General features: G+C 36.6%; 5 protein-coding genes and 2 non-coding genes across 9 annotated transcripts; 4 read left to right on the top strand and 3 right to left on the bottom strand.

The window, feature by feature from the left end:
* Positions 1 to 1,979: 1,979 nt before the first annotated feature.
* Positions 1,980 to 4,454, bottom strand: LOC130511112 (protein FAR-RED ELONGATED HYPOCOTYL 3-like). The gene has a single exon (XM_057007955.1). The coding sequence runs from the start codon at positions 4,452 to 4,454 to the stop codon at positions 1,980 to 1,982; it is 2,475 nt and encodes an 824-aa protein (XP_056863935.1).
* Positions 4,455 to 6,796: 2,342 nt separating this feature from the next.
* On the top strand, positions 6,797 to 9,708 carry LOC108855077 (calmodulin-binding protein 60 G). Its single transcript, XM_018628784.2, has 6 exons — positions 6,797 to 7,010; positions 7,109 to 7,184; positions 7,590 to 8,118; positions 8,204 to 8,364; positions 8,533 to 8,884; positions 8,991 to 9,708. The coding sequence occupies exons 1-6, from the start codon at positions 6,934 to 6,936 to the stop codon at positions 9,476 to 9,478; spliced, it is 1,683 nt and encodes a 560-aa protein (XP_018484286.2). The 5' UTR covers positions 6,797 to 6,933; the 3' UTR covers positions 9,479 to 9,708.
* Positions 9,709 to 10,144: 436 nt separating this feature from the next.
* LOC108855079 (GATA transcription factor 23-like) lies at positions 10,145 to 11,427 on the top strand. 2 transcript variants are annotated; one of them, XM_057007512.1, is made up of 3 exons: positions 10,145 to 10,548; positions 10,679 to 10,756; positions 10,866 to 11,427. In XM_057007512.1, exons 2-3 carry the CDS (start codon positions 10,679 to 10,681, stop codon positions 11,097 to 11,099), a joined length of 312 nt encoding a protein of 103 aa, XP_056863492.1. In that variant the 5' UTR covers positions 10,145 to 10,548; the 3' UTR covers positions 11,100 to 11,427. The 2 variants fall into 2 exon arrangements, with proteins under 2 accessions (XP_056863492.1, XP_056863491.1); XM_057007511.1 differs by having other exon boundaries at positions 10,147 to 10,584; positions 10,866 to 11,425.
* A 1,756-nt stretch (positions 11,428 to 13,183) lies between these two features.
* Positions 13,184 to 15,138, top strand: LOC108855078 (exonuclease DPD1, chloroplastic/mitochondrial). 2 transcript variants are annotated; one of them, XM_018628785.2, is made up of 4 exons: positions 13,184 to 13,337; positions 13,707 to 14,310; positions 14,391 to 14,599; positions 14,692 to 15,138. In XM_018628785.2, exons 2-4 carry the CDS (start codon positions 13,754 to 13,756, stop codon positions 14,910 to 14,912), a joined length of 987 nt encoding a protein of 328 aa, XP_018484287.2. In that variant the 5' UTR covers positions 13,184 to 13,337; positions 13,707 to 13,753; the 3' UTR covers positions 14,913 to 15,138. The 2 variants fall into 2 exon arrangements, with proteins under 2 accessions (XP_018484287.2, XP_018484288.2); XM_018628786.2 differs by lacking the exon at positions 13,184 to 13,337 and adding an exon at positions 13,378 to 13,483.
* A 557-nt stretch (positions 15,139 to 15,695) lies between these two features.
* LOC108848884 (protein DEHYDRATION-INDUCED 19 homolog 6) lies at positions 15,696 to 18,010 on the top strand. Its single transcript, XM_057006742.1, has 5 exons — positions 15,696 to 16,085; positions 16,688 to 16,830; positions 17,083 to 17,162; positions 17,269 to 17,526; positions 17,633 to 18,010. The coding sequence occupies exons 1-5, from the start codon at positions 16,010 to 16,012 to the stop codon at positions 17,739 to 17,741; spliced, it is 666 nt and encodes a 221-aa protein (XP_056862722.1). The 5' UTR covers positions 15,696 to 16,009; the 3' UTR covers positions 17,742 to 18,010.
* Positions 18,011 to 18,194: 184 nt separating this feature from the next.
* LOC130512032 (U1 spliceosomal RNA) lies at positions 18,195 to 18,357 on the bottom strand. Its single transcript, XR_008945596.1, has one exon. It is a non-coding gene; the product is annotated as a U1 spliceosomal RNA (small nuclear RNA).
* Positions 18,358 to 19,610: 1,253 nt separating this feature from the next.
* Positions 19,611 to 19,762, bottom strand: LOC130512051 (U4 spliceosomal RNA). Its single transcript, XR_008945614.1, has one exon. It is a non-coding gene; the product is annotated as a U4 spliceosomal RNA (small nuclear RNA).
* Between the last annotated feature and the right edge of the window lie 102 nt (positions 19,763 to 19,864).

Consider the following 19,864-nt stretch of genomic DNA (forward strand, 5'->3'; position numbering starts at 1 on the left):
GAAAGCGAGTGAAGAAGAAGCTCAGAAGGAAGATAAAAGTTCTGAGAAAGAAAAAGAACCTGAAGCTGAAGCTGAAGCTCAAGCTGAAGAGGCTCAGAAAGAAGATAAAGGTTCTGAGGAAGAAAAAGAACCTGAGCATGAAGCAGAACCTGAAGAAGACAAAGAAGGTGAAGGCTTGACCCATGAAGAGAAAGAAACAGAGCAGGCTGAAACGGAGAATAAAGATAAAGGTTGTGAGGAAGAGAAACAACCTGAGGAAGAACAAGAGGCTCGGGTTGAAACAGAACAAGAGATTGAAACAAATAAGGAGGCTGAGATTGAAGAGAAGGAGGCTGAGAAGCAACCTATGGAGACTCCTACACCACCACGTGGTAGGACTAAGGCAGCCGCGAGGAAACCATCAGGGAATTGGAAATCACCACGTAAGAGATTGGTGCTAACATGTGATGAAGAGAAACAAGAAGAATGGCTTCTTTCACTTTGCAAGAGCTATGGAGAACCGGCTGAGGGAACTTCTGCTGTAGATGAGGGAGCTCCTGCTGTGGATAAAGGAGCTGACAAGGAGACGGATGAGCTTGATGTAGATGAGGAAGCTCCTGTTGTAGATGAGGGAGCTCCTGTTGTAGATGAGGGAGCTGACAAGGAGACGGATGAGCTTGATGTAGATGAGGAAGCTCCTGTTGTAGATGAGGGAGCTCCTGTTGTAGGAGCTGAGGGAGATGAGGGTCTTCCTGCTCGGATTGGGGTTAAGCATAGGCCTAAGGCGAGGGGTAGACCAAGAAAGCCTACTGACCCAAAGAAGTTCACAATGCCAGAGGAGACAAGGACGCCAGAGCAGCCAAGGACACGTATACGATCACAGTGGATTTCCTCTCCTTTCACTGAAGCTGACACTGATGAGATTGAAGGGCGGAAGAAGAAGCCAAGAACTGAGGCTTAGTGAACTATTGTAGGATGATATGTTTAATATTTATCTCGGCTTTGTTGTGAACTTGTGTAGGATGCTATGTTCTTGTTGGTTTTTGGATGCTATTATGTATGATGCTTGGATTCTATTATGTAGGATGTGCAATCTTTTTGTGTTGTGTGATTGTCTTGAAGCAGGTTTGGTCTAATGGAAGACAAGGCAATTTTTGTCCTAATAAAGGAAATTCGTATTACTTGACTTATTAGGTATTACTAAGACAAACACATTGTAGAATAAAATATATATATATATATATATATATATATATATGCACATGTCTAAAACGTGTCAAAAACGTGTAACACAATGTCAACACTTTGTAGAATAAAAAAATATATATATACACATGTCTAAAACGTGTTAAAGATGATATTGAACAAACATGTTTGAATATTAAAATAATATTTATCTTACTCTTAGTAGTACTCAAGGTGGTAGTAATATTTCATTCTTCATAGTAATACTTTTGCAGATTATAGCATTTTTTTAATAATACAATGTCATTAAATTAAATTAATTAGTAATACCAATTCATTTAGATAGTTTTAGACTGTATATAACAAATTGGCAGAAAAAAATTCAGAAAATATGTGTTTTTAGAAATTCATCTCATCATAGTCTTCCCATCAAGACATTAACAAGGAAGTATAAGGATGTTTTCTATTGAAATGAGAATTTTTCTACCAAGTTGAGATTTTAAGAGAATTTTATGTCTATTTTAAAAAATAAACACATGAATGGACATATAATCACGTTAAATATGAGATACATCTTCTAAAAATAAATAATTTATTGAAAATTAAGGTTTTTAGAAACATGCATAACACATAGTAATACATGGTAGTTTTTGGTAGTTCATGGTAGTACTAGGTAATTCCTAGTAGTCCATATTACACATAGTAGTTCCAATAATAGTGCTAGTAGTCCATATTACACATAGTAGTTCCAATAGTAGTACTAGTAGTTCCATATTACACATATTACACATAGTTCAAATCACAAGAGTCCCATGCTACTCGGCGGTTGCAGAAGTACTTCCACACTCAAAATACTCATACAAACGTCCGCCTCTCCTTCCTCTGCTCCTTCCCCTTCCTCTTCCCATTCCCCTTCCTCGCCCTCTTCCACGTCCACGAGATTCTCCGGCTGATGGAAACCTTTGCTTCTGAGTGGGTCCTTTCTTTTTAACATATAATGGAGGAAGAACTTTTAGTGCTCGAATTTCATCTGGTATAACCCATTTAGACTGATGTGGCACAGGATAAATCGTCCTACAGTATGCCAACGCCCAAAGCTCCACCGTATAGTATACCGAACAAAAGTCTTGTAGATGGAGGTCCGTTCCAACGCTCAAGAACTTGGCAGCAGCACATGCATGAACACACGGGATTTTGTCTATATCAAAGCACCTGCAGCTGCACATTTTTCTTGCCAAATCAACCGTATAAACCTTTTCGTCACTACCATTGACATTGTACTCAAGGTGAAAGCTGTTTATCTCAACCACATCTAAACACCTCGCTTCCAAAGATCTTTTTGACAACTGGGTTTCTACTGTAGGCACAAGCTTCTTCGTGGCTGGTATTTGGGCTGCCTTCTTCCTATGTTTGTTAAACCATTCAGCCATTTTCTTAATGATAACATCAATCATCGGTAGCATGAAGTATTTCCTCGCTTCCCGAAGAACACCATTGATAGATTCTGCTGCATTGGTTGTGTCAACATTGTATCTGTCCCCTTCAAAATAACATCTTGCCCATTTTCCCACTTCAACACTCTTTTCTAGATACTCGGCAGCAGAAGGATACTTTCTGGAAAAAGCATCATAGAGAACATCGAACTCAGCCACTGTATAAGCATATGCGCATTCTCTAAACTTGATTGCACAAACGTCTCTGTTGTTGAATACATGTCCTTTCACATTTTGAGACAAATGCCAGACACAATACCCATGTGCGGCCGTTGGGAACACCTCACGTATTGACTTGATCAAGCTCGCATTTCTATCCGAAAGAAACACCAATCCGTCTACATCTGATATCACTGACCTCAATTTATTCATAAACCACGTCCAGCTTTCATCTTTCTCACCATCAACTACACCAAATGCAATAGGGTAATGGTGGCGATCAGGATCTTGAGCCGTCGCAACAAGCAGAACTCCACCATAAACATGCTTAAGATGTGTTCCATCCACAATGATAACTTTCCTCATCGCTACAAACCCTTCTATGGAAGCTCCAAATGCGAAAAATAGATACTTAAATCTTTTTGCCGCATCTACTTCAACATAACTTACCGAGTCAGGATTCTTCAACTTAAGCATGTGCATATAGGAGTGTATCATAGAAAAACTCTCTTCCGGAGTACCTCGCACTTCATTAGCAGCCAGCCTTTTTCCTCTCCATGCTGTGGCATATGATACCTTAACAACAACCTTGCGGGTAACCATACTGATCAGATCACTTGATCTTGGTGTGTCATATCTACCGGGATATTCTTCACCCAAAACAGATGCAACAACCTGTGGTGTGCCTCTCCTTCCATTTCTAAGGGTACTTGTAGTTACCACTGAGCATGTATGAGACTTGACGTAAGTTCTAACCGTCCAAAGATCTGAATTCTTAAGCTTTACTACACGCAAATACCACTTGCAACCTTCTTTGGCTCCTCGACATCTTGCCACAAATCTCCCAGTATCGGACTTAAGTGTGTCATACTCAAAACCATTCTTATGCGCACCCCTCTGAACTAGAACTTGCATGGCTGTCTTAGTTCTGAATTCTTGACCCTTAACCAAATCAAGACCATCATCCCATTCTTCTTCTACAACTGTTGTGGCTTCAACTCCCTCTCTTGCAGCTTCAACTTCCATTCCGACTTCTGTTCCTTCATACCCGTGCTCTAAATTCTCATGCAACTCAAAGTCTTCATGTTGTTCAGCTGTGTAAAGCGTGACCATGCCATCCATCTCATGATCATGATTTGTTCCATCTTGCTCATCTCCATCTTGCTCAGTCTCATCTTCCTCAGACTCATCTTCATCAGTTTCATCTTCCTCGGTATCAGTATCCTCTCCATCAGAAAGACCAATATAGCTTTCATCAGTTTCATCATCTCCTGAAAGCGGCAGACCACCATATGTATCATCCATGTCACTGCTGATCTCCACATGTAAAACACTTCTACATTTATCATGATTTACTTGCATGAGATAACCCAAAACGTCTTCATCACTCCAAATATATGATGGCTTGTTGGAATACAATACCAATGGAAAGTAACTAATCTTCACCATCCCATCTCCATTTGCCTTAATCTTTCTGCATATACACTCGACCAATTCAGAATATGTAACCTCTTCCACGGATTTTTTCATCACTAGAGTGTGAATTTGATCTTCTCCCGAGATCCACTTTATATCAGCCCCATCCTTGATGTAACTTCCTCCATAGTCAAAACATATGATTGTAATAGGAGACGCCATATAATTCCCTGAAAAGAAATAAAACTATGATTAGTTAACCATTTAAAGAATCTAAGTTGTCCAAGATCGTTGGTACATAGTCGTTCCAGTAATACAAGTAATACACGTTTCACTTTAGTAGTACCAGTAGTTCCAGTAATTCTTATAAATTTTTGCTTTTGTCTATTTAACACTTTTAACTGACCAAAAGGGTGTTATACAACCCACAGTACCGTTTACTACTACTGTAATGCATTATTTTGCTTTAAAACAGTGTTAAACAAGAACAAATATACAAAATCGCCCTTAAGCATCCCTTTTCATAACAAAATACCTAAAACCTCCATTTTTACCTAAAACTTTAGTTTTTCATCTTTTTAAGTATTTTTAATCAACTAATAACGTGTTACATAACCCAGATTATCGTCTAACACAAATTTCATGTTTTTTTCTTTCAAAACCGTGTTAAAAATAGAGAAAAATACAGATTTTTTTGAAATCTAATATTTTCATTTTTCTTTCAAAACTCTCACGAATTTTACAGCAATACTTTCATTTTTCGTTACACATAATACATAGAACATAAGTAGAATATTATTATGAAAATTTCGTAAAAAAAAACGCATGATTTTACCTCAAAAAGCTTCAAAATCGCCAATCTCAAGTGGAAGGGGAGAAGAAGTTCGATGGTGGTTGGGGGAAAGAGAAATTTGATGGGAGAAAAGAGACAGGAGGGACAGCTGTTGGAATGAGAGAGGTGGGTTGATGTGGGGTCGGCTGTTAGGTGGTTGAGTTTAAGGTTGGCTTTATGAGAGGAAGAGAAGCTGCGATTAATAATATAGAAAGCGCGTGGCGTGAGACATGGAGGGACGTGGGGACCGCTGAGAAAGGATAATAATAAAATACTTGAGGGCAATAAAGAGAAGGGAATTATAAGAAAAAAAAGTGGGGTATATAGAATTTTGGTAGGGTAATGAGAATGAATTTTTTTCAACTAGGTCAAATTAGAATACTTTCCAAAAAATATGCCATTATTTTTTTACATATATTTTATGATCATAGTAGATTACTAAAAACGCGCTATGGCATCACCTAACAAGCGTGGTCTTTTTATGGTCGATGTGCTTTTAGTTGAAAATCGAGGTTTGTCAACGCCTATGTCAACGTACGGCTATTTGGCTGGTAAATAGATTTTCAAATGCTCTAAATTGAATTATTTCAATTTCTTATTTGATCAAAGGCTATTCAGGTAAAAATACAATTGTAACTTTGATAGATTAGGAAAATATTATCTTTACATTTTTTTCTATTATATATGTTTTCTTTTGACGACCCTAGGTTTGTTTGAGATGTCTAAACAAAAATTTGATGAATTACCAAATTCTAATTAGATGCAATTGTAAACATAAATGCATGATCAAATCTAAAAAGTGACGACAACAACAACAACAACAAGAATGTCAGGTTCTTATCTGACCACGAACCATTAATCAAACACAAAAGAAAAAGAACAGAAACATCTAAAAAGAAAACACAACCAAATACATATTTAGGGTTTTTACGTTAATATGTGAATTAGCTATTTTACAAATTTTTAATCCATATTTATACAATTTTAAAATCCTTTTTTTGCTTTAATTTTTTTCTCTACTAAAACCAGTTTTTTCGAATCCTAAATAATGATGTGCACCAAAACATATTCTACACAATCTTGATAGTTGATTCTGAAATGACTTAAATTTTGATGCACCGGTAAAACACACATTCGCTTGTATAAATATCCTTTGGCTGATACACTTGCAACACTCGTTCTTGTTTTTGACAGTCGGGAGTATTTTTTAACAAAAATATGTAAGTTGAAGACAAAAGAATTGAATATACTGAAATTATTAAATCTCTTTACTCCACTTTATATCCGACTATTCCAATATGCAGGGACGTTTTCAAAAAACCGTTATATACAGATTTATATATATGTACTAGTTTGGCCGGATCAAGTGCCTATTCTATATAAATTATTACATGTTGATCTTTGTTTTTTGTACGAAATAACTCCACCAACTCTGATTTAATGACGTATAGAGATATGACGCTACACAAGTGTCTTTATGTTTAGTACAACCAACAAAAAAAAAAACTAAATAACTAACGCTACCGTGGTTGATGAATAAGCACTACTAAACTCCGCGAGCAACGACGAATCTTCCTCGAAATTTCAAGTGCTACTTCGTCAATGCTCAAATCCCTTTATAATACCACACCTAACTACTCTTCTCAAACTCATCTCATTGCTCTTCTCTCTCTCTCTCTCTCTCTCTCTCTCTCTCTCTCTCTCTCTCTCTCTCTCTCTCTCTCTCTCTCTCTCTCTCTCTCTCTCTCTCTCTCTCTCTCTCTCTCTCACACACACACAAAGATCTAGCTCGATCTTTCTTCTTTAGAAAAGAACCTATAAAATATTTGAAGAGCTTAAATCCAATTTATTTAAAACCAAAAGTAATCAATGAAGATGCGAGACCGCCTTTTTCATGGGGGTAGTGGGTACAGTGGTTTAAAAGCTCACAAATTAACATTCAAGACGTGAGTTTCTTCTATCTTACAAGACACATTAAATTTTTTTATTTCTTTCTATGGATGAGTTTTGATCGAGTTTGTTTTCTTATGTAAACCCTTTACAGAGCCGTGAAGAAAGTCATGAGACATATGTCAAATAACCAAATCATGGTTCATATGGAGAACATGTTCAGAAAAATTGTGAGTTTTCTCATCGTCTTCGATTAAACTATACACGCTGCGCGCATAGATCACCTAAATGAACTAAAGATGTGAATTAATCACAGGTTTATTTAAATGAACCCGTTCCTATATACATAGCCACCAACTTTGACCGTCCTCATCTCTCTCGTGTACCTTTTAATTTCTGTGGTTTAAAATTTTGTGGGGTCCGTACATGTCAACAATGAATGGTCCCCGTTTCCTTGGGTCTAGTTAGTAGTTACTATAGTATACATCAAAGTATAATCATATAATCGTTTGTATGCACATGAACGTGATGATATGCGGTTGTTGCAACTTTTGCAAACGTTTACTTATTTGTATTTTTAACGAAATATATAAACCAGTGATTAATTATCTTAATTTTTTTTTTTTATGATTTAGGTTCGGGAGGAGCTTGAACGTCATATTCAACAACACCACCTCTCTTCGTCGTGGTCCCAAATCGAGCGACCGCGTTCAGAAACGCCATCGTCACGTACACAATTCAAGCTGCGATTCATAAACTCGCCGCCGCCGTCGATATTCACGGGAGCAAAGATCGAAGCCAAGAACGGTTCCCCGTTAGCTATCGAGCTCGTGGACGCAGCCACGAACGCTCGAGTCGTCTCGGGACCGCTCTCGTCTTCTCGAGTTGACTTAGTGCCGCTGAACGCTGACTTCACGGACGAAAGCTGGACCGTTGACTTATTCAAACGGTATATTCTAAAACCACGCGACGGGAAACGTCCGTTACTCGCCGGAGATGTAACGTTGACTCTTAAAAACGGTGTTGGAGTTGTCGCCGTCGCTTTCACGGATAACTCGATATGGTCTAGGTGTCGGAAGTTCCGGTTAGGTGCTAGACTAACCGGTGATGGAGCCGTGGAGGCTAGAAGTGAAGCGTTTAAGTGTAAAGACCAACGTGGAGAATGTAAGAATAATTACTAGAGATTATACTGCGTTTTTGCAGACGCGGTTTAAACGTTATATTAATTTTTTTTTTTGTGGTTATGCAGCTTATAAGAAACATCATCCTCCGTACCCCGGTGACGAGGTTTGGAGACTAGAGAAAATCGCCAAAGATGGCGCTTCAGCGTTGCGTTTGGCTGAACGGGACGTTTATACTGTCAAGGACTTCCGCCGTTTCTATGCAAAGGATCCAAGTGCGTTATATAATGTAAGATTATTTAAAACCTTAAATAGTTTCATCAATATTCACGTATATGTTAACGTAGTTGATCATCATATATCAAATAAAATTAGATGTAATTGGTGATTTATGAATTTTGATGTAAATAATCTCTAAATTATCCACAGATCTGACTTGTTTTGTAAATAATAATAGATACTTGCTGTTGGTGGAGGGATCTCGAAGAAAATATGGGAATCAATTGTGACTCACGCAATGTGTTGCGTTTTGGATGAAACAGAGTGTTACATCTACGACGCAATCGCTCATGACGTATCACTTGTCTTCAACTCTGTTTATGAAGTGACCAAAGTGTTCATCTGCGGTGTCCTTGGACACGTGGATCAGCTACCTAGCTATCAGCTGGACCAGCTGAAGCGTGAAGCTTATCAAAACGTTAGCCGCTTTAGAGACGGTAGGACCTTTGCGGATGATCCGCAAAGGTCCTTACAGTGCCCGCAAAATCTAGGATTTGGTCCTGGATTCCAGCAGCACATGGACTTTCAAGGTATACAAATTTTATTATGGTGACGACCGGTCTATAGTCTTTTGATATACAAATATATCTTTAACATATTCTTTAACTTACTTACTCGATCTTTTTTGATGTTCAGGACCATCAGACTCTTCGATGCATGCTTACTTCACAGGTTCGTGCTCCACTTCCCAACCCGAAACGCTGATGAGTTTCGAGAACTCACCAGCCAAAACATTTCATATCGACCCAACATTCATACCGACTTTCAGAAACAACTTTAGGGCAAGTGAACACGATATGATACATGACGAATTACAAAGCCTAGTGTCAAGAGGTTATAACAAAAATAACGAGGATGAGAGCGGTTTTGCTTATCATCACCATCATGATAACTGGTCACCTGGTGCGGCAGTTTGGGAGCAACAAGAGTATGACAATTTGTGTGTTAGCGTATCGGGCACGGAAAAAGCTGGGATGTATGATGTTCGTATTGCAAATATTGGGGGATCTCCGAGAGCCAGGTGGTGCAAGGTTAAAGCAGCTTTTAAGCTCCGTCAAGTCTGGAGACACGCAAATGCTAGAAAGCGAGGGAAGGCTTGTAAGAAGCCTTGCTTGCTGTTTTAGATTCAGAGGTTTCTTGCTGCACAAGAAAGATGTCTGTATAAAATATATATATATATATATGGTTAGATAAATGAATCCCGGCCATTGACTGGTACAAATGGTTTAATAAGTAACGGGGATTAGTCTTTGTGTACAGCATCCATGTATGATATTATTGTAAGAAAAAAGAAGGGCTGTGTCTGACCAAATCAGAGTACGTTTTCATGTTTTAAGTATTTTCTGTTCCTTTAGTAATGTTTCTAGAGGATCCTCCAACAAAATGTTGAATCGTTACCCTTTTGGCTATTGCAAAAACAGTTATGCATCTTTATTCTTATTTACGTCATATAAGAAGTACAAAAAACATCATTATAAAATACATCAAATCAATTAATTCTATGAGCTCCCATAACATCAATATGTATTATCTTACATAAATAAATGTCAATAAAACACTGATTATCTTAATCTAAAAGTGGATATTACTTGCCTAAAACTTAAAATAATCTTTTGGATTTGGAAGACTATGCTATTGCCTTGTATTTTATAATATGTGTACTTTTTTGCTTCGAACTATCTAGGAAGAAGACTATTGGCTTCCTTCCTGGTCACAAAATAAAAGACGATAAGTGAAAAAATGGTGGTTCATTCCTTTTTCTGTCTTCATGTGAACAAGTTTCCAGAATCTCTGGTTTCTTCTACTTTTTTTTCTCTACTTCACAAACACACACACTCGTAATTAATATTTCCAGAGATTCATGGTCCTGCGTACTGCCACTTAGCTTTCCGGCCGACAATGATTTGGTAGATGTTTTGTCCTGAATCTTATCGACCAGAAAAGCCGTAATCATTTATTGATTCAAAAGTGCGGCTAAGGGCATTTGTGTCTTCTTATCACAGTCACCCTTATTTTTAAACGGTTTTTTAAGGAGCTCTTAGGCCTAACTTGATCACTCATACCGGACAAACAAGAAAGCAATCTTGTCACCGTTTCTCCATGTCAATTCTCTAGAGTTTTCTACTGATCAGATAAGTGGTATAGTTCTTGGCTTGGCTACTGTGGTATCAAAAAAGGAGCTCCCAAAACAAAGGTTGGTTTGTGACAAAAAAACGAAAAAAAAACAAAGGTTGGTTCTTTTGATTTGATTGGTCCAAGAAAAGCTATGATCGGATCTTGTTCATCGTCTAGTATGTCAATGCTGCTCTTCTAAATTTTAACAGATGGAAGAAGAGAAGTGTTGCAGTGAGTGCAAGACCACCAAGACACCGATGTGGAGAGGTGGACCATCTGGTCCCAAGGTCTCTTCTTCTACCTTCAATCCCCATAACCATGTAGATTTATTTGATCTTGAGAGAAAAATGGGGTAGCTATTCTTAAGCTGTTTTTTTCTTGTTGTGAGATTTTCAGTCACTTTGCAATGCATGTGGGATCAGATTCAGGAAACAAAGACGGTCCGAGTTATTGGGTATTCGTATTATTCACACCCACAAAGACTACAAGAAGATAAAATCATCAACATCTTCACCATCACTACCACTATCAAATGGTGGCGTCTCTACTAAGAAACGACGGATTCTAAAGGAGGAAGAACAAGCTGCTCTTTGTCTACTATTATTGTCTTGCAACTCTGTGTTCGTCTGAGAGAAAAACAGAGGGTATCTCACTGAAAAGACAGTTTTGTCTTTTATTTTGTCCGACGCTCTTTGGGCCACCTTTGAGAGGATATACTTGTATAATTTAACGCACTAAATTTAGGCCTATTCTTGTGTCAACGGCCTGGCCCATACAGATCATTGGTCAACTCTTAAATGAGATGGAATTTTAACCGGATCATTTCGGTTTTGGCTTTGCATTGGCTTCGGCACTGGCTGAAGTTAGTTCAGATCTGATTCTGTTTAGTACAACCAAATCTTTTTAAAATGTGAGTTAAGTTTGGCGTATTCCAAAAGTCTTTAACTAAATTTTTCTTCTATTCAATTACGTAACTAGGTGATTTTCCCGTGCTCATGCACGGATACAAATATTTATAAATTAAATATGTTACAATAGTTGATTGTTATTTAATTTTAATTTTGAATTAATTTATAATTTGTATGCATAATTTATACTAATAATATTATATTATTTTAATCAGACATATGATTTTAAATAAGTTATCATTTGGGTATATTGGATTGCATCAATCAATTTCTCTAAATTCAACTAATATTTTTTATTTTAAATATATGAAAATTATGATTATTTGCTTTTATTTTGGTTGTTATCTTAGATATGTAAATATATTTGAGGAAGATTATGTATAACTTAAGATATATTGTGCTTAGAATGAAGTAAAAATAAACTAAATATTTGATTCCAAATTACAAAAATTAAACTATATGTTGACTTTTAAAATAAAATATTAGAAAGTAAAACGATAATCAATTGGAAGTTACTTACATAAGTAACTAATACTTTTTGGAAGCTCATGAACACATATCAATATTTACAATAACTAAAATATTTAAATAATTTTATGTCTTATATATATTAAATGGTAAACTGAAATTTATGCAAATAATCCTAAAAATGAAAATTCAGATTTGCGTTGGTATTTTGATTATGGTTATATTAACTGTGACAAACATAAAACATAAAATTTAATATTAAAAAACATTTTTAATAATGATAATATATAATATTCTACCTTGTTAAATTATATAGTGTTATGTTAATTTAAAATATTTTAATTATTTGATCAAAAGTTAATTTTACTTTATTTTTAATATCTCTTTAAAATAAACCGTTTAATTTTTTTGTGATTGTATTTTAGAAATCATATAATATAAGTAAAATATAATTTATAGATTAAGAAATCACATTATATACAAATATATATTTTCATCTAAGAAAATATAGATATAAATAAATACTTTATTACTTCAAAAGTATATTTTATGTTATTTAAAATAGTCTTTGGAATATTTCTATTTTGTGAAATTTATTTTTTTAATGAAATCATATTATATAAATATATATTTTCGTTTTTAATTTTTTAAAAAAACTTTATAAATGTTTCCTTTTTATTATATATGTTATTTGGAAAAATTTAAAAGGAAACTAAATAAAAATTTCAATAATAGTATCTAAATGTAATTTTTTTTAATTCATTAAGGGTATCAGCGTAATCAACTATCGTGAGAGTTAACGTGAGAGCGACACATAGGAAACTGACTTCTCAAATAATATTATAGAGATATCAAACAAAACCAAAGAGAAAAAAAACAAACGTGTACGTATTTCTAATGGTTCCATCATCAATATTGCAATTGATATATTCTTTAGTTGTCAGAAAGAAAGAAATAAAACATGTGAAACTGAAACAAGTTATCTAAAAAAAGGTCATATACGCAAGTTGAACCAAGTGACTTGGTGGGATGTTTTCCCTATAAAAATAGGAATATTCTTTTCTCTCATAGATAACATAAAAGATCCTGTAATAAGTCGATAATTAGAATGTTTTACTTTTATCAAAGCGTAATTTAAAACATGAATGTATAATGTTTTAACACAGATCTGTTTGGTATTTAAACTATCATAATTTTTGTGATTAATCTAAGACTAATTTCTTTCTTTCACAGTGTAGTGCCAAAGTAGAATGGACATTTTCCAAAAGGGGAAACCATGTATAAAGTAAAGCCAACTCGGATGGTAGATCCGTATTTATCGGATCGGGTCAAAGATCCGAATTAAACGGGTCTCCCTCTCACGCAAGCGGGCTTCCTTCAATCTCCACCATTTCGCTCTCTCTCTCTCTCTCTCTCTATCTATAAACAGTTGAAGATTCTCAAAAACATCTCAATTCCGTGCAGATGCAAGTTTTCATTACACACGAACGAGGCAAGTATCTTCTCTTTTCCTCCTTATGGGTCTGTTTAGATTCTCAAAACATTACATAAAGTTCGCTCCTTTACGGTCTCTTCCTTCTTCGATTAGGAATCGATAGCAGGACGGACGAATTAGAAAGTCGTCGTTATTTATATAAAGTTCGTCACTTTCGTCTATGTCGATTCTAAATTACGATACTTTTCTAATTGAAGTGTTCAGATTGGAGTTTTTAAAAACCATTTCTTTAATATATAGTTTGATCTGAATGCTGAGAATAAAGAGTAGATAGACTGCGTACGGTTGTCTCTGGCTTGTTTCCATTGTAACTCCAAAGTTATCAACTTTTTTTCTATTTATAATGTTCATTCTATGGATCTACAGATCGAGAAGAGTGATTATTGATCTTTAACTTAGAGAGGAGAGGAAGAATGTGTATCTCATCAATCTCGCAAGTCTCTAGATTCAGAATCAACCTATTGGGAGGAACTTCTTTCCATGGCTGGTTCAAGAACAACTCAACCCCCCCTAAGCTTCTCGACATCAGAGCCTCCTCCTCCTCCTCCTCCTCCTCCTCGGTTAATAATAACAGTAAGAGCAGATGGGTCAGGAGAAACGTGAGTACAACCACACAAGGAAGCAGGAGCAACACCAAGAGCAGTATCCTTGGAGGAGCAGTTCCTCCCGTTACTACCAGGATAGTAGATGCAGAGAGCACGACCAAGATACAACAACAGCCTTTCGGAAACCTTCAGCAACGTCTTGCCGAAAACAAAGATCTGTCTAGTCTCCTCACTGTTATAGTCTCTGATCTCGAGACGACCGGCTTGCATAGGGTGAAGGAGAGGATTATCGAGATCGCTGCTCAGGATCTAGCTGGTGGTGAGAACAGTACGTTCCAGACTCTGGTCAACCCTGGTGTTCCTATATTGAATGCTAGCATCCATGGGATCAGGAACGATATGGTTTGTCGACCTGAGGTTCCAAGGTATATATATATACAATATCTGTGTCTTTACTACATACAATCTTTGAGTTTGTGTTTATTGGTTGTTCTGTTTTGGTTAGAATGGAGGAGATGATACCGATATTTCTGAGGTATGTTCAGAGCAGACAGAAGAAGCCTGGAGGGTATGTGATGATTGTTGCACATAACGGCAAAACATTTGATTTTCAGTTCTTGATCAACGAGTTTAACCGCTGCTCTTACGAGATTCCTCCTAACTGGCTCTTTTTTGACTCCCTCCCACTTGCCAGAGAGAGCATGAAGTCTGTAGGTAATATGATGTTCTTCTGTCTCTTATATTTGATTGGTTTTGATCTGTAGAAAGTTCAGAAACTGAAAAATTCTTACTTGGTCTTTTTGCAGATGCAACAGTGAAGCCAAAAGCGTCATTATCAGCTCTAGGGGATTACTATAACCTTGTAAGGGATGGTGAAGCTCACAGAGCATTGTCAGATGTCTTACTTTTATCTCAGGTGTTTCAGAGACTAACCATTGATCTCAAGCTCTCGCTATCTGATCTTGTCCTCCGCTCTCACACCACGTCCGACCTTATTGCTGCCATGGCAAAGAACAAGAAGGCATGAAAGATTTTTAGAAACATTGGTCTCTTATTAGCAGGGTTTCTTTTCTCATTATTGATCTCTGATTCTATTTGTTTCTCTATATAGTGTATGTAACTCCGGAAAAAATCCCAAGTCATGTAACCTATTGTTTAATTTATCGTGGGATAAATTAAGTGAAAAAGCATATGTAATTTCACCAAGTCATAAACATTCAATACAAGCCAGTGATAGTTTCACCGTTTTTCTTTATAGTTGATCTACACTGTTACACAGTACAAGAAAATCTCATAATTTTTCTTTTAAAAATCTACATAATTAACGTTTAAAGATTTTAGTTTTACCATATTGCATCATACTTTCAGGTTTCAACACACCGAACCACTTTATGAAAATGCAACGCGTGAAAGTTTTGCTTGCGTCATATTGAGAATTTCATATATTTTTTAAAAAAATCTGCAGAACCAATATGATAAATTGCATAACCAGACTTCGTGATGTACACAATTTACTGTTTGGAAATAGTTGAAACTTCTGTTAAAGCAGCAGCTAAGTTGACCAACATACTATAACTGAAAAAGTAGCATATGACACAAAGCCTGAACTTAACAGCATGACGTTTTTAATCAAGGTGAAAAATCGTGCCAGTTTTGTACTATCAGAGGGGAATACACGGCGGGGAAAAGGTGTGAACGGCATGCACTCGTGCGGGTAACTGAAAGCGAGAGTCGAGAGATTAAAAAAAAAAAAAAAAACATAAAAGAAAGTAAATACATGTAATAGAACTTTTTATGTAATTATTACATAGAACTCGTCTCCTGTCTTGTTGTTACAAAAAAAAAAAGCTCGTCTCGGTCTCCTCCTATATGTCTCTCACTCTCTATCCAAAGAATAAATAAAAAAAAAGAAACAAAATCCGGAAAACCGACGTAGAATCGTCATCTCGTCGTCGTCTTCTTTTGCATCTCGTCGGAATCAATTCGATTCGGAATATCCTTTGTATAATCTTCACCGATTAATCAATTTTCCCCTTGGAATTAATTGCTCTGATCTCTTTCTGGATTCTCTTCGGTTTTTAATTCGTTGAAAAGTGGGAATCTTTAGTTTTCGATAGAGAGAATATGGATTCAGATTCGTGGACTGATCGTCTTGCATCGGCTTCAAGAAGATACCAGCTCGATTTCTTGTCCCGATCTGGTGAGTCGGTTTCGTTTCATTTTCTTGAGATTTGATTATTGTTGTTAGCTTAATTTAAATTTACAAAGGAGGAACAGATCATATTGTTGCGATTATCTCGATCCTATGCAAAAATTAATTAATGAATTAGAGAAGGTAAAGTTTCTGTTTTTTGAGGCTTCTTGATCGATTAATTAAGCGTGTGTGGTAGTTTATACCAAGAGTTTGTTCTTGGGTTTCGGTATGAAACTTTCTCCAAAGTTTGAACCTTTTTGATTCTTGTTTTTACCCAACAAGAAATTCAAAAACTTGTTGCTCGGTACAACGTTAGTTTCATCTCAAACCTGAAGACATATTTGACAGGGAAAGGTTATGAATTTGCTACTCTGCTGCTGCTAGTGTTTCCATCCTTTATTACTTAAATCTTGATGTTCCTTCTGATCCCCGATTTATTATTTGTCTGCCCATATAGTGTGACACGCAAGAATGGAACGCATTTTTAGTAGTCCTGTCCTATTCTTCTTTTTTTTCAAATGCTCTGTTTTTGTACTTGTACCATTTCTTTCTTTGCATTGTGTTTGATCGATTTTTTTAAAAAAATAAATAAATAAATGAAAACGCAGATAATTTCTTGGGGTTTGAGGAGATAGAGGGAGAAGATGATTTCAGGGAGGAGTATGCTTGTCCCTTCTGCTCTGACTACTTTGATATCGTCTCCCTCTGCTGCCACATCGACGAAGATCATCCTATGAACACTATTAACGGGGTAAACATATTTCTTCCATATTTACTTATTCTGGTAATCAAACCTTTTTCTCATGTTGATCTACTTATTAATGTTTCATCACAATGATTCTTGGTAGATTAGGCAGACCGCTGATCTTTGTTTAGTAGTTGCTCATCTTGGATGTAACAATAATGAAGTGAAAGTAGCCCTTGTTCGTTGTCAGGACAGATGCTACAATAGGTTCTTGTGTTTGAATCCTGGAGATTGACTTTTTTTTTTGTCTCCTTGTAGGTATGCCCCGTTTGTGCGGTGAAAGTGAGCTCTGATATGGTTGCTCATATAACACTTCAGCATGCAAACATGTTCAAGATATCCTTTTTTTTTGTTTCTTTCTTCCTTTCCTTCCTTAAAACCGTTATCTAACTTATGTGATTGAGTGTGTTTCATTCCATTCCTTAACGAAAATGTTTACGTGACGACTACGCGGAAAAGGAAAGCAAGAAGAGGAGGTGGAGGTGGGGCTCAGTCCATGCTATCAATCTTGAAGAGGGAGTTTCCTGATGGAAACTTTCAGAGCTTGTTTGAAGGATCCTCGCGTGTTGCTGTGCCTCCTCCTTCGTCGTCTTCCACTATAGCTGCTGACCCTTTGCTCTCTTCCTTTATTACGCCAATGGCAGATGAACTTTTTGTTTCAGATTCAGCCAAGAAGGCATTGAATCAGAGTTTGCCTCAACGGTATTTGCTTCCTCATCCTCGGATTTGATTGCTTACATATCTGGATATTTACACTGCATCATCATAGCTCTCTCATGGTTCTTTGTCTTGTGGCGGATTTTTACAGGAATGTTGAAAAGAAGTCGCTTTCAGCAGAGGATCACAGAGAAAAGTTGAAACAGAGCGAGTTCGTTCAAGGGATCTTCAGCTCTATGATTCTTAATGATTGTTTATAAAAGGAGAAAAGATAAACTTATCTACGGTTTGTTAGATCGATCATTCAGCGATTGGAAACAAAAAAGAGTGTAACAGAGTTGTTTATGTGATCTGGGGGAAGGGTTCAGGGATAACCAGAATAATGTTAGTGAACTTTGTAAGAGTCAAGAGAGACATGAATAATGAAGTATTATTTATCTTATTCAACACTTACTTTCTCTAGTGAGAGCACTCGATTTGTCTGTAAGAAAAACATCATCATAAGAAATGTATGTAATTCGTTTACATAGTTGCATTGACTTCTCTCTGCTTTAGATCTTCAGTAAATGTAAAGAGGCCTTTGTTATTTGGACAAGGCCTGAAAAATAACAAATATTGAACTAGAATCTAATCCAGAAGGGAGGCTTTATATGTGATTATTCACTCCAGATATTGAAATTAACTAACAATGATTTAGGACTGATGATACATGGTAGGAGCCGCGCGAACGCAGGCTCCCTCTGCCACAAATAATGACACAGGCTCTCCCACTTGGGGAGACCTTAGGCTAAGCGCCCCTCCTTAAAGTGCAATGGAGGTCACTAGCCTAGGCCACTCATCTTCTTGATCATGAGTTGACCCTGTCCAGGTAAGTGATTTGCTTGTTTACTCTACTTCTCCTCTTATACTCTCCTTTGCGAGTCATTCTTTCTAAGTGCAAGCGATGTGGGACAACTTACAACATCTAAACTAATGGCACAAGCCTTAAATGGGTTGGGTACATTGAACACATGAGCCGGACATACAGGCCCATAAAAATGAAAAATGTGGGTGATGTGTTGAAAGAAAGATCAATGTCTTAAAGGAGAAACGAGAGAATGCTGATAACAACCTTCTACCATCAAACTTTCGAAAATATATTATAGCCAGAGATGATTCGAAAATTTCAAGTCATCTATCAAATCTTAGACGATGGTACCAGTCTAATGCACTGAGTTTGGAAACTGAAGATACTGATCTAATCAGCTTCATAAACCGAATGTAGTTCCAATTTTGTTCATATAATTTCTTCATGTTACTTCTTACATTTTCGGATCTCTGCAAGTCGTGGGGATTATAAAACCCAGAAGCGATTCATTTTCAGAGTGTACCAAAAGATGGATTTAAGAAACATGAAAAAATGTCACTAGCTGCCTAGAATAGGAGGAATATGCATCAGCAATGATAAAAGAATTTTTTTTTTTGTCTTTGGTCAAGTTGTCGGACTTGAGAAATTTGGGGTAGCGATCGGTGGCTCCAGTACTCCACTGCAGCTGCTCCAGCTTGAGCGGCTAATGTCAGCGCCTGAGCGTGTAGCCTGACAATACAATCCAATCACAGAAAAATGTGTGAGAGATGTTAATGGTGAAGAAGAATCTACGATCAACATTATCATCTTAAATTCAGTAAAGGAAAAGACATAGCATCATGGTGGACTTGTGATACATCATCCAGCACCACCCTAAATGTTTCTTCAATAATACGTTATATTGACATTGGAAAGGATAGTGTATATGATGACATATATCAGGGACTCAATCTGTTGTTGTTGGGATGATCATTCTACAGCTAACCAGTTAAAGAAATGAGGAAAGGATAATTATTCATTAAGAGACTCTCAAATATTCCAGTAATTCTCTACTATGTCAGATCATTCAGCGACTTGGAAAATGGAACAACAACAAAACGTATGTTTTTTCAGTTAATAGCACTAAGTTGTGTTCTTAAGAATCAGTATCGTCCGGATTGGTGTTTGTAATAAAAAGCTTTGTGAGTACATTATAAAACATCATTTTCACTTTAAACAAAGATGCCGACAAAATGCCTTAAAAAGAAAAAAAGAAACCAAACTTGAACTAGAAAGATTGTAGGACTTTACCCAGAAGGAAGTCCTTCCAGAAATTCTCAAAGAACTAGGTCAAGCCTAGGAACAATGAGGGGGTTTGGAAATAGTTTTCAACAAGCAATAGACGCGCCTCGGTTAGTACCTCATTAGCTGCGTCATTGCCCCAAGCGCAAAGATGAGTTTCAGCCATCAAACGCCACTTTCTTTTATACTCCAAACAAAACCGACCTACTTGATATATACTTCCGATGTGGGAGTGTTGATTTTGTTCCAACCAAA

This window comes from Raphanus sativus, chromosome 4 (genome assembly GCF_000801105.2).
Source record: "Raphanus sativus cultivar WK10039 chromosome 4, ASM80110v3, whole genome shotgun sequence".
Classification (NCBI taxonomy): domain Eukaryota; kingdom Viridiplantae; phylum Streptophyta; class Magnoliopsida; order Brassicales; family Brassicaceae; genus Raphanus; species Raphanus sativus.

Excerpts from the sequence above, each read along its gene's own strand:
- LOC130511112 (XM_057007955.1), bottom strand. The coding sequence starts at position 4,454 with ATGGCGTCTCCTATTACAATCATATGTTTTGACTATGGAGGAAGTTAC.
- LOC108855077 (XM_018628784.2), top strand. The coding sequence starts at position 6,934 with ATGAAGATGCGAGACCGCCTTTTTCATGGGGGTAGTGGGTACAGTGGT. Across the intron at positions 7,011-7,108 it reads CACAAATTAACATTCAAGAC|AGCCGTGAAGAAAGTCATGA; the intron begins GTGAGTTTCTTC and ends AACCCTTTACAG. Across the intron at positions 8,365-8,532 it reads ATCCAAGTGCGTTATATAAT|ATACTTGCTGTTGGTGGAGG; the intron begins GTAAGATTATTT and ends AAATAATAATAG.
- LOC108855079 (XM_057007512.1), top strand. The coding sequence starts at position 10,679 with ATGGAAGAAGAGAAGTGTTGCAGTGAGTGCAAGACCACCAAGACACCG. Across the intron at positions 10,757-10,865 it reads GTGGACCATCTGGTCCCAAG|TCACTTTGCAATGCATGTGG; the intron begins GTCTCTTCTTCT and ends TGAGATTTTCAG.
- LOC108855078 (XM_018628785.2), top strand. The coding sequence starts at position 13,754 with ATGTGTATCTCATCAATCTCGCAAGTCTCTAGATTCAGAATCAACCTA. Across the intron at positions 14,311-14,390 it reads TGTCGACCTGAGGTTCCAAG|AATGGAGGAGATGATACCGA; the intron begins GTATATATATAT and ends TGTTTTGGTTAG. Across the intron at positions 14,600-14,691 it reads AGAGAGCATGAAGTCTGTAG|ATGCAACAGTGAAGCCAAAA; the intron begins GTAATATGATGT and ends GTCTTTTTGCAG.
- LOC108848884 (XM_057006742.1), top strand. The coding sequence starts at position 16,010 with ATGGATTCAGATTCGTGGACTGATCGTCTTGCATCGGCTTCAAGAAGA. Across the intron at positions 16,086-16,687 it reads CGATTTCTTGTCCCGATCTG|ATAATTTCTTGGGGTTTGAG; the intron begins GTGAGTCGGTTT and ends ATGAAAACGCAG. Across the intron at positions 17,527-17,632 it reads AATCAGAGTTTGCCTCAACG|GAATGTTGAAAAGAAGTCGC; the intron begins GTATTTGCTTCC and ends GGATTTTTACAG.